The sequence below is a fragment of the Chenopodium album genome, chromosome 17, assembly GCF_948465745.1.
Source record: "Chenopodium album chromosome 17, dcCheAlbu1.1, whole genome shotgun sequence".
NCBI lineage: Eukaryota > Viridiplantae > Streptophyta > Magnoliopsida > Caryophyllales > Amaranthaceae > Chenopodium > Chenopodium album.
Genome location: NC_137850.1, coordinates 38,008,965 through 38,020,966, shown reverse-complemented (window position 1 = coordinate 38,020,966; position 12,002 = coordinate 38,008,965). Strand labels below are relative to the sequence as shown.

Sequence of the window (12,002 nt, the reverse complement as noted above, 5' to 3'; positions counted from 1 at the left end):
CGTAAGTACAGGATGACATCTTTATTTTCTCCATCTGTTGGTCAAGTATCACTTGTGTGAATGGGGATATCCTGGGCCTGATGATCGCCCTGGCTGTCCGCCTTTCCAATCCGCTGGAAACCTCATGCCGATAAGAACCTGAATCCCCCACTTGGGCGCCCCGTGTGATTTGGCGCTTAGCCGGTATGGTCTCTCGGCCCCGGCTCCTTGACGGGGGTTGCTGTCCTGCCTGATTGAACTGACTCTCAAGGTTCACTATTAGCGGCTTTGGCGGTACATCACCCAATACCTCCCTTGCCGTTAACTCGACTTCCTTTATTTTCTTAGACATAGCCCGCATAACCTTAGTCGTTATCTCCAGTTCCTCCGGGGTAAACCCTTCTAAAGGATCTGGGGTTACTGCTCTATTGTGGTAAGGCGTTATTGGCATGTTTGTTGTGTTGCCTTGAAGGAGATGAGTTTCATCTTCGACCACGATTTCTGGTAGGCTGTTTACAGTTTTATTTGTGTTAGCATTAAAGATAATGTTATCATATTGTCGGTTTTCAACTTCCGGTACTGGTACTGTAGTTTCTTTACTTCCTTCCATGAATGTGGGAGGTTCTGTTGGACGATAGAAGTTAATATTATCCCCTCCTTCTAGCGCCAATTGTTCCTGCTGAATTCTGCTTCTGTCAATGTCCGAGGGCTGGTAATGGTTTACCGTCCAATTGCTCACCTACACAGCCAATACATATTAGCTAGCCCGGGGGTTATCCGGGAATAACCACTCCGATGGTAAAGTCAGTACCTTTGTGAGAAGAAAGTGAAAGAAGAGAGAGAAAGTGTTTTAGAGAGAGAGAGATTCTACCTTTGAAATGGGGATTTGCTTGGGTATTTATAGAAACACAACCAAGCAGGTGCCACCTATACAGATAGGTGGCACACCGACCTTATAGGCAGCAGGTGCCTACGCGGCACCAAGCAACTCTCCACGTGCCAGAGGGACATGCTACGTGACGAGAAGCAGTTCTCCACGTGGCATAGACTGATGCCGGTAAGGACATGGTTTATCCACCGATTAAAGAGGGCTTAAACTGCACAACACTCTTTTACCGGTATATCCCGTACAATTTCTATGCGCACAATAATGCCGGTGTGATACAATGTATATAGACTATATACCCATGGGCGTAGAATAGCGAGTGCAAAGTGCTCCCTAGAACAGGGCCCCGATTATTAGAGAGCCTATTGTTTTATTTTCAATTCTTATTTAATTTTTTTTAATACTACAACTCTCAAGAGGCTCCTTATTTGTAATGCACAACATATTCCCTCTATTAATCCAAGCTCCCATATTAATTTCTAACACTTTTCATATTCTTCTATCAATTTAAATTAGTATATTTTCACAATTACATAAGTTCCATTCCATGAAATTATAATGTATATTTCTACATTTCAAAATTTTCGACATAAAAAAAAATTAATTTCAACCAAAGTAAAAATAAACGATTCGTATTCCGTAACAACAACAAAGCATTTAAGTAATTAATTTTAATTTTTCATAATTGTTCTTATCAAGCTACTAAATAATTTTTAAATAATTTTCCAATATATAAGGGTTATCTAAGTGTGTATGGCGTAAATAATTGGTTAAAATTAAAATTTTGTATGTTTTCAAATTATTAAGGGCCCATTTTTTCATTTTAGAACAGGGCCCCAAAATCATTGCAACGACCCTGTATATACCAAATTGTTGTAATCAAGATCAAACAAATTTGTTGAAGGTTCATTATTGTTAATCAAAGTTGATAGATCAATAATTTTTTTCTTTGGGAGTAATATTCAGATAAACTACTATTAGCCGTGGTAGACTGGTAGCAAGGATATGCGCCTTGTGAGCTCGTTTTCTTTGAACATTGTGGATGCTACACCATGTAAAGGCGTTTCTAGTTCGGCGAATATCATCCATCGTCAATCTAAGACTGACATCAGTTACAGTTTCCTCCCCGAGCATCTTTACGAGAGAAACATAGTCCGTGTAAATTGTGATACCTTGCAATAAATGTTTTGCTCCCAACTGAAGACCTTCAAGACAAGCTTTCATTTCCGCATGTAAGGCCGATTGAGCCAAATCGTGAACCGCTCCCCCCAACATTCCATGAATACCAAACTCTTCTTTTTCTAGACACCACCCCAATCCCGAACCATGAGTTCGTTTATTCCACAAGCTATCTACCAATATAGTCGTTGTAGAACTCTTAATTTTTTTGTTGATAGAATAAGGTTACAAATAAAGATTGAGAGGTATTGGACCTTAATTTGATATATTTGTTAATAATTAAAATTTTAAAAGTCAACTCTTTCAAAAAAAAAAAAAAAAAAGTCAACGACATAGATATTAGGTTAGCATTTCTTGAGTCAATTAGTCATTAATTTGTTTGGTTTTTTTTTAAACCGTTTGTCATTAAATATTTCATACTTTTAAGTAGATGATTGAGCATTTTTCAAGAAAAAAAAAAAAGTAATTGTAGATGATTGTGCAAATGTAATGTTACTTACTTAATTAGTAAATAATATTTTCACATTTTTCAGTCAACTTAAAATTGACTTTTAACAAATAATTTTTTAAATGTGTCGTGACGTTCTACCAGATCGACACTGATAATCACAAGTCAAACCTACTCGGGCAATACCCCTTGGGAGGGTTGGTGGGGAGGCTGGGAGGGTAAAAAAATCCCCACCCCCAACGTTTCTCTAATTGTATTGATTTTATGATCTCGTGATGATAAAATAACACTCTTAATCACTAAATCAAATACTATTTTTTTCGATAGTCTATTTAGTTTACATTAATTTCTAAATACTACCTCTGTTTATATTATTTGCAACGATTAAACATTTTATCTCTACTTTATGTCAAATCGTTGTAAATAATATGAAACAGAGACATTATATAAAACGAGTAATGTTCAATAACCCAGCACAAAGGAAGAAGATAATTTATGTTGTGTCCATTCAAAAATCAAGAACTTTCCTTCCATCTTCCATTCTCCCAATTTCTCATCTCAATTGTTTTGGATACTATTTTATGTTGGTGAAAATGATTTTTGTATTGATCGACTCTTTCTTGTGGTCGACACCCTCTTACTTCCTAACGAAGTTATATCACATTTACACTCCTCACCTAAATAAATCCAAATTAAATCACCAACAAAAATACAAAATCAAAATTAAAAAAAAAAAAAAACAAAATTAAAACAAAAAATACGCAGTTTATTAGCGGAGAAAGATAACAAAAGGAAGAAACTTTCAAGTCCCCCCACAAGAGGGCGAGCCGGCGAGACGAACTACACTTTCTCTCTCCTCTAAATCCCAATTTTCTCTCTTCTCGATCTTCGCTTACTCCCAATTTTTCTGTTCGTAATCTAGATAATCGATTTTTTAATTATCTCAATTTTTTTTCTGGTGATTCAGGTTTGTTCAATTTTGAATTGATCGTCGATTTTTTTTTTTTTTTTTTTTGAATTTCTTGATTTTGAAAGGGTTTAATGTTCTTTGATGGTTTTTAGGGTTTTTGGAATTTAATTTGCTGTGTTTGATTTGTTTTAGGGGAAATTAAAATGTCGTCAAGTGTGTTTTCGAGGCTTTTTGGTGCGAAATCGAGGGAGGCAGCTAATACTGAGAGTACTTTGTCAACGTTGGAGAAATTAGATGAGGTTTGTTTTTTAATTTTATGATTTTGTGTAATATGAGCTCTTCAATTGTCAATTTATGCAGAAAAAAGTTAAATATTGTTTGATCAAATGTAGTATAAGAATTTTTTATACTCTTTATGTTATTGTGGATGAATTTGAAAGAACTATTGTTATATAGTGATGAAATGTGTTGAAATAAGGGATTATGATGTTGAAAGATTTATTAAAGAGCTTAAAATTGATTAGAGAGGATGATCTTGGAACTAATTATGTGTTCCTTTGAAATGTATGGTTGAATTGTGTTTGTTATTTGTGGAGTCATTGGGTCGAGGCGACACGGCCGGTTGCGGTTGCTATCTGGTGTTTCGTAGCTTCAGTAGTAGTGTTGTGACTACGCTTCTTTTTAAAGAGAGGATTCGGGTTGAAGTGACATTGATTAATTTAAGTCGCGTAGACTTGTGATTACGACATTCTTAGCTTGAGTAGTGGAATTGTCAATTGTGATTATTCCTTGAAGCTGAAACTGTGAAATTCTACAAGCTTGCTGACTTTGATTAGAAAATTGTTTATCTTGGAACATTTATGGAGCTGTTGGTTGACTTGTGATCACTTCAATTGCTTATACCCTTTTGTTAATTGTTATAGCTTTATACTTTATTTCATGTTACATTTGCCTTCTTGAGTTTTTATGGATGGGAAGCACTATGAAGAGAGGTGGAATAGAGGTGTGGGGTCTTCTGTACTCCCAAGAACTTTGCGCTACGCCCGTTTTCTTGCCCCTATCAGGGGAGTTCCATCAGAGGGGCAAGCTTCTAATGTATGCAGGATATGTGTCATAAGTTTTGAACCACCAGTCTTTTCAACAAAGAACTTGGCTCTTACACTCATATTATTTTCCATTTTCTTCTTTCTTCACATCATATCTTTTTTTTTTACGAAGTATCATTTTTTTGTCTCAGTAGTCTGTACGCTTTTACTGGTTTAATAATTTTAATTCAACAATTACTATTGAATTCGTGGTAAAGTCAGAAATTTATTATTGGATGAGGGGAGTGCTTTCACTTTCTGCAATTTGAAGCTGATTATGCGAGAACATAATCCTTTATTTGATCACAATATTCAATGTGTTATGCACTGCCTTTCCTCTTTGTTTGCCTAGGAGTCCTTCTACAGATGTTATACTGAAACATCTGAATGAATTATATTGCTACTTCCAAAGTTACAAGCAATAAGGTTGTGAATTTGTGATTGTTTGTGTGAAAAGTTTGTATATCATTGTTGCTTGCATGTCTTATTGAAACTTTGATCTTGGCTTTGCTCCTTCCCCACTCTTGGCTGATTAATTTTTTGCTGTATTATTTTCTGCAGACACTTAAGATGCTAGAGAAGAAAGAGCAAGTGTTAATGAAAAGGGCTGCTGCAGAGGTTGAAAAGGCAAAAGAGTTCACAAGAGCAAAGAATAAACGAGGTATGTTCCTGGAAATTTCAGTACTTTTCAAGATTGAAATATTATCTATGTAATCTACTGATTTTATCCTCTCTAATTACATAGCTGCAATGCTGTCTCTCATATTTATATAGTGGTGTTTGTCATTGAAATTTAGGCCTAGCATTTTTAGAATTGGTTCTTGTTTCTGGGATTCATGGCCTGTGAATAGTCCTGATAAAATTAAAATTTGAGCATATTAACATTATGCCTTTGAACTTTTAAATTGGAGCTTCAGGATGGATTGGTAATTTTTATTTTTGGTCACAACCTATTGGTTATGCAATGACTAAAGCAGGGCATCCATGCCCTCATTTGTGATGGTCTTTGGCTCTGTGCATTTTTTGTCTCTGACATCATTGCTTCTATTCTGTGAAGCTGCCATACAATGTTTAAAGAGGAAAAGGTTATATGAACAGCAAGTGGAGCAGGTTGGAAATTTTCAACTGCGAATTCATGATCAGGTTAGTACATAGCTACATTCTCTTATTATTTTCAGTCTTTTTTTACTTCTTTCTCCACTGCTTAGTGTACAACTCTTTAAATTTTTTGTGTCGCGTATAAATGTTTGTACTATTTAAAGGTTTCAGTTCTCTTGTCCGATATGGTCATTGTTTTTTAATTGTTCATATAGCTTCATTGAGTTGCATGCTATGACTAGTCCATATTTTTGATTTTTTCTGTTGCTTTATTGGCTTGCAGATTATAATGCTTGATTCTGCGAAGGCAACGACAGAGACCGTTGCCGCTTTAAGATCTGGTGCTAGTGCTATGAAGGCCATGCAGAAAGCAACGTAAGTTCCAGCTTCCTTCAATCTGAATTCTAGCATTCCTCCAACCGTTTGCTCTTATTATATATTTATTAGGAAGTCTGATGCCCCTACCGATTCCCTCGCAAACAAAAAGTTTGTGATTGGACAAATGCCCTGTGAAATGTCATTGCAACTTTACAAGTTAGAGCTTTGACATTTTAACCCCTTTTTAGAAGAACTGTTTAGCCCTAGATTAAGAAGTGGTGACGAAGAGGTTTATCTCTGCTCGAAATCAGTTATATAAGTATCTAACTAGGTTTAGGTATAATCATACACTGGGAAGGCTCAGTCCGAGCTTGGCTAGTCTTATTGGCCCAGGTGTCTTAGATTTAGATTTGCACACCTTGTATGAAGAGCCAGGTGTGCCAATCTAAATCAGCATGGTGCTTAGCTAGTCAGCCTGGTGCTTCCTTAGCCAGACTGGGTGGATATAACTATATAAGGCATTTCATTTGTTAAGTTCAAATCCCCTTCTTCCTCCCCACCTCACCCCACCCTCAAAAAGAGTAAGGATAGGAATCTATAAAGAGCTGTTCTTGCCATCTGCTATAGCCATGCTTGTCCCATTCTATTTTTATTATCATTACCTGATTTTACTAGCTATGTGGTAAAAGAGGCTGGTTAGGGAATAGGCTGTTGAGTGTGACTATGTGGGCACATCGCACATCCAGATTTGATTTGACAGTCAGAGCTAGCCTGTGTCTTTAGTTCTTCACCAACTAATTTTCATATCTATTTACAAAGTTGAGCTATATTTCTATTTCTTGGGGTGGGTCTAAAGTCTCTAAACCTCACTGTGGAATCGTTTTATATGCACTATACTTAAGTGTGAAGCGGTTTGATTATGACAAATAAGCCCGTTGTCCAAAAGACAGTGACAGAAATTTTAGTTAAAGATAATTGTTGATATAACCTGGATCTTCCTTAAATTCAGCCCCCCACTGTGGATTACATCTTTGATGCAATGTTGGATTGAAGGTACTAATGTTTTCATGAAATAGGAGGCTAGCTATATTTTTTGTTACACTGCTTACTGTCATTACATTGATCTTATGTCTCTAACCAGCCAATGGAGTCTTGATTTTTCTGAGCAAGCTGTGTGTGCACTTGCATGTGTTTACTGTATCTTGGCTGTCCCATTTATGTGTTAATCCAGTAATTTTCACTATAAATGTTTTTGTGCGTTTGGTGTTTATCATTTCAAACCTTTTTCTGGCTAATTGAGGTTGTGGGCTTTTGTTTGATGTACCGTTTATAGAGTAGACAGAACCTATCAGTTAACTAATTTTTGAGGTTTGGTGGAATTTGGTATGATGTATCTATCTCCACGAACCTCTTTGGGGCCAGGGTTTCAGCAAATTGTAAATGGATGATTAAGGGAATGTCTTGTCTTGAATAAGGGATTGTTACTGTCATTTCTAGATCTAATGTGTCGAAGGGGCCTAGGAGCCATTGTCTAAAACAATTAGTGTTTTTTTTTTTTTTTTTTTTTTTTTTTTTTTTTTTTCCAGGCATACTTTAATAATAATCAACTCAGCTAGTTTGATTTAGATTCAAGTTTTAAAATTGTCCAAAATGAGCTTAAACCAAGTCGGAAGATGTTCCATAGTCAATATTCAATATATTGGCTTTCAACTGAAATTAGTTAGTGATCTTTCCTTTATACAACACAGTTTCCTGTAGATGCAATAGATTATGGGATTCGGTACATTAGTAAAAGAAGTTCTAGGCGGAACTGCAATTTTTATCTCTAAATTTTGGCGTGGTTGTGGTTTTGAGGAAGTTGCTCATCTTATGTTGCAGGAACATTGATGATGTCGACAAGACAATGGATGAGATCAATGAGCAGACCGATAATTTGAGACAGATACAGGAGGCACTAGCTTCACCTATTGGTGGTGTAGCTGATTTTGATGAGGTAAAGGTTTTTTCTAGTCTTTATAATCACAAAGTACTTGTAGAAAAAGGTATAGCTCAAGAAATGCTGTATCTCATTTACTCCGTAGTATTTACCAACACTCACTTTTTTTTTTTTTTTTTAATGTTTGTGAAGGATGAATTGGAAGCCGAGCTTGAAGAACTTGAAGGAGCTGAGTTGGAAGAACAACTTCTACAGCCAGCTATAACTGCCCCTATGGCACCAGTTCAAGTTCCAGCTGGCAATCCACCAAGACCGACGCCTCAAAAGAACTCTGAGGAAGATGATGAACTTGCTGCATTACAAGCTGAGATGGCGCTTTGAACATTTTGCTTATTTTTTATGTTTATAATCACGCTCCAGAAAAGAAAATGGCTGAAAAGAAAAAGATTAAAATTGGCTTATTGATTGATGGAGGTATATTGAAAATTCCGAGTGTTGATAGCATCTTGTTGTCATGTATATGACCTCATTTTTCTTGCTACCATTAATGCAAATATTATTTATTCCATTGGTGAGGAAATGTGGTTTGTATAACTTTTGGTCTGGTGTTAGGATCCTTTTTTTTTTTTTTTGAAAGATGTTAGGATCCATAATTTGCCAATTACTACTGTAAGTTAATACTACTTTGTAAATTACTACCGCAAATTAAAAAAGTTGTGAATTACTACCACAAAAATTTTTAAGATGTTGCGATTACTACCCAAACCCCCATTAAACCCAACTATGACGTCATTATATCCCTTTAACCTGTGTTTGACCATGGTTAAGGGCTTTAAGGCTTTAACCAACCCCAAAGAAAAAAAAAAATGGGTTAGGGATATAATGACGTCATGGTTAAGGGTTTTAACCATGGGTTAAAGTGATATAATGACGTCATAGTTGGGTTTAATGGGGGTTTGGTAGTAATTGTAACATCTTAAAAAAATTTGCTGTAGTAATTCACAACTTTTTTAATTTGCGATAGTAATTTACAAAGTAGTATTAACGTGCGGTAGTAATTGGCAAATTAAATTAACTTATAATCACCTATTTTGACTTAATTCAGATAAAATAGATTTATGCAAGTTCAAACAAAATAAGTAAAAAAAAGTTTTCTCTCAAAAAACAAAAAAGGTAAAAAAAGTTTAGGTAAATAATCTATCCTATTGTAAGAATAATATTTAAGAAATTTATAAACTATGTTTCTAACTTATGTTCGGGGAAAACATGTTTAGCTATAACAAAAATGAGTTCAAATTATTTAAGTTAAAGCAATTAAGGCAATGTATAATTCAACTTATTTCAGAAAATGTTGTTTATTTCATAGTTGATCTCCTGATCATTTCAAAATAAGCTTAGATCATACTCTGTATTTTTTTAAAAATCTGTTTTACTTTGTATTTATCAGTAATAAGTACGGAGTACAAATTCTTAAATAGAATTTTTGTTATGAAATTTTTAATATAATGGTCAATATCAATAATAAAGATCACTATATTAAAATTAGGTCACACTATTTAACATAATGTCGTATTTTAAGTTCATAATAACATTAAAGGTCACACAAGTTTAAAAAATGTGACTATGTTAAAAATAAGGTTACTATATTAAAATTAAGGGTCACTATCTGCATAAAATGTTAGTTACGTGGGTATAAACCTTACAATAATATTTTTGTGGACTCACTTTTATATTTGGAACAGGAGACCTAAACAATTTGAAGGTGGGGGACTCAGTTTACGGACACCAAACCTTTTTTTTTCCCAAGCATTAGAGTAGAATTGTACAATTAAGATTAATATTTGATTAATTAATTGTATTAAACCTGGTTAGATCAAATCAGATGTAAGTAGATGAACAGTGGACATAGCATGAGCATAATGGAGCCATAGTAGTAAGATATTCTTGGACTTGAGAGCTGCTAGTCAATAGACCATGTCAGACTGTCAGATATGTTGAGATATCATATCTGCAACTTGCATACCGGCATTTCGCTGTCCTGTTTTTCCAATCCTGGTCAAATACTGAAGATAGCTTCAAATTTTATTCATGCTAACTAGAGTAGTATTCAATTTTATCCGGTGTACCAGTTTTTATTTGGACCAGTACAACTTTGTAATAATTATGGATGGTTCTCAGTAAATTAAGTACACCATAAATATATGGTTAATGATATACGTAACCTTACGCCTTACGGATATCAATATTATTAAATTATTAAAATATTACCTCCGATTCTTATTACTTGCAACAAAGGGATATTATTTGTGATATATAAAATATTCCTTTGTTGCGAGTAATAAGAACTAGAGGTAGTAATTATACAATTACTAGTTTATTGCTCTAAGATAATGACAGCCATTAAATTTAACAAAATAAACAATTGATCTCTACGATTGAGGAATATGACAAATCATCATCATATAGTTGTATCTATCAATAGTAGTATAGGAGCACATGGTATGATCCAACCAAGATATCCAAGTTGCTGTTAGTGATTTAGGCATGGATTATATTCGAGCGGCTTAAATGCCAATCATCTCTGTAGACTGTAGGCAAATAGGCAATGTGCCAAAACTCCCAATCTATACAACAATATTATATATTTTTTTAATTATTATTTTTAAATTGATCTAATTCATTTATCTTGTTTGCAAATACAATGTATATGTTTAATCATTGTTCTTTAACTCCCAGTAAGTAACTTTATATACCAATAAAAGTGTTGGTTTAGTGGTAAGGAATGAATGTTAAATTTCGATTAGAGACGCTTTAAATGTGTGAATTCCTTTTCATTGTCCTTCGAGCTTACGTTACAAAAACATTTAATTTTTTTTTTTTTTCACTCGTCTCAAAAATAAATTTATACAAAGTATATCTTAAAATAAAGAAACAGTGTGAATTAATATCAAAGTGAGATAATGAATCGTGCAAAGTTAGGAAATCATAAAAATATGAACACTAAGTACACTAATTTACGCGTGTTTTTGTTATGAATTATTAATTTTACAACTTTCAAGAGTTATTAGGGCCTGTTCTCATAGACTGAACTTAGCTGAGCTGAACTGAACTGAACTGAGTAGAGCTGAGCTGAACTGAACTGAAGTGAAATGAATATTTTATATGAGAAGGAAATTAGGAGTGGAACTGAACTGAACTGAGCTGAACTGAACTGAACTGAACTGAACTAAATTTCAACGTAAGAAAACAGGCTCTAAGGTTCTGTTCATATTTACTTAATTTCAGTTCATTTCAGTTCAGTTCAGTTCAATTCAGCTTCAATCAGTTCAGTTCAGCTTCTAATTTCCATCTCTCATAAAATATTCATTTCAGCTTAATTCAGTTCAATTCAGTTCATCTCTAATCAGTTCATTACCTTTTTTAAATCTATGGAGTACTTGTTTTCTTTTGCTCTTTTCAATGCACTTTTTAATCGTAAAATATGTTCAATTTTGCAACTTTATATTAGCAAATTCATACAAAGTAAAATTTAAAGATATTATTACTTCCTATCCAAAGAAAAAAGAAAAAAAAAAACAATTTAAGAAGTATTTTTGATGAACAACGAATCAAGTTTGACTGATTCACTTTTAATGTTCTTGAACCGAGATTACAATAACTGGGTAGTAGAGATGTCAATTCAGGTATTTTGGTCAGATTTGATTAGAATCAGATCCGTTCGAATATATCTTAAAGTACAATTATACAATATTATCATGTTCATATTAATTAAAATCTAAATCGAATATTTTTCGAGTCGGAGTAAATCAGGTGAATTGAGTCAGTTTTTAACACTATACAAGGTACATTAATTAGAGGAGTAGTTTTTTCATTTTTTGACAGAGGAGGGAACAAAGCTTATGTTTACCGTTTTGTATCCTTAAACTTATGAGACAAACACAAATCATGTGGAGTTTGTGGACCCAAAAGAAGGCTGTCCTCCAGCCTAGCCAACCAAGCCCTAGGCAAAGGAATCCTCTTATTTTATCAACGACTCCTCTTTTCATGGACCCACCTTAAGTAACCGTTGAATTAAGGGACCACTAAAATTGTACCGTTTTCAAATTATATAACCGTTACATCCTCCATTCCCCTGTTTCCTCCAACTCAAAACCCTTCATTTT

General features: G+C 34.3%; 1 protein-coding gene across 1 annotated transcript; it reads left to right on the top strand.

Moving 5' to 3' along the window:
- The first annotated feature begins 3,305 nt into the window (after positions 1–3,305).
- On the top strand, positions 3,306–8,405 carry LOC145589640 (vacuolar protein sorting-associated protein 32 homolog 1-like). The gene is made up of 7 exons (XM_081646301.1): positions 3,306–3,459; positions 3,595–3,701; positions 5,049–5,148; positions 5,545–5,630; positions 5,869–5,960; positions 7,782–7,896; positions 8,032–8,405. Exons 2-7 carry the CDS (start codon positions 3,606–3,608, stop codon positions 8,218–8,220), a joined length of 678 nt encoding a protein of 225 aa, XP_081502427.1. The 5' UTR covers positions 3,306–3,459; positions 3,595–3,605; the 3' UTR covers positions 8,221–8,405.
- Positions 8,406–12,002: the final 3,597 nt, after the last annotated feature.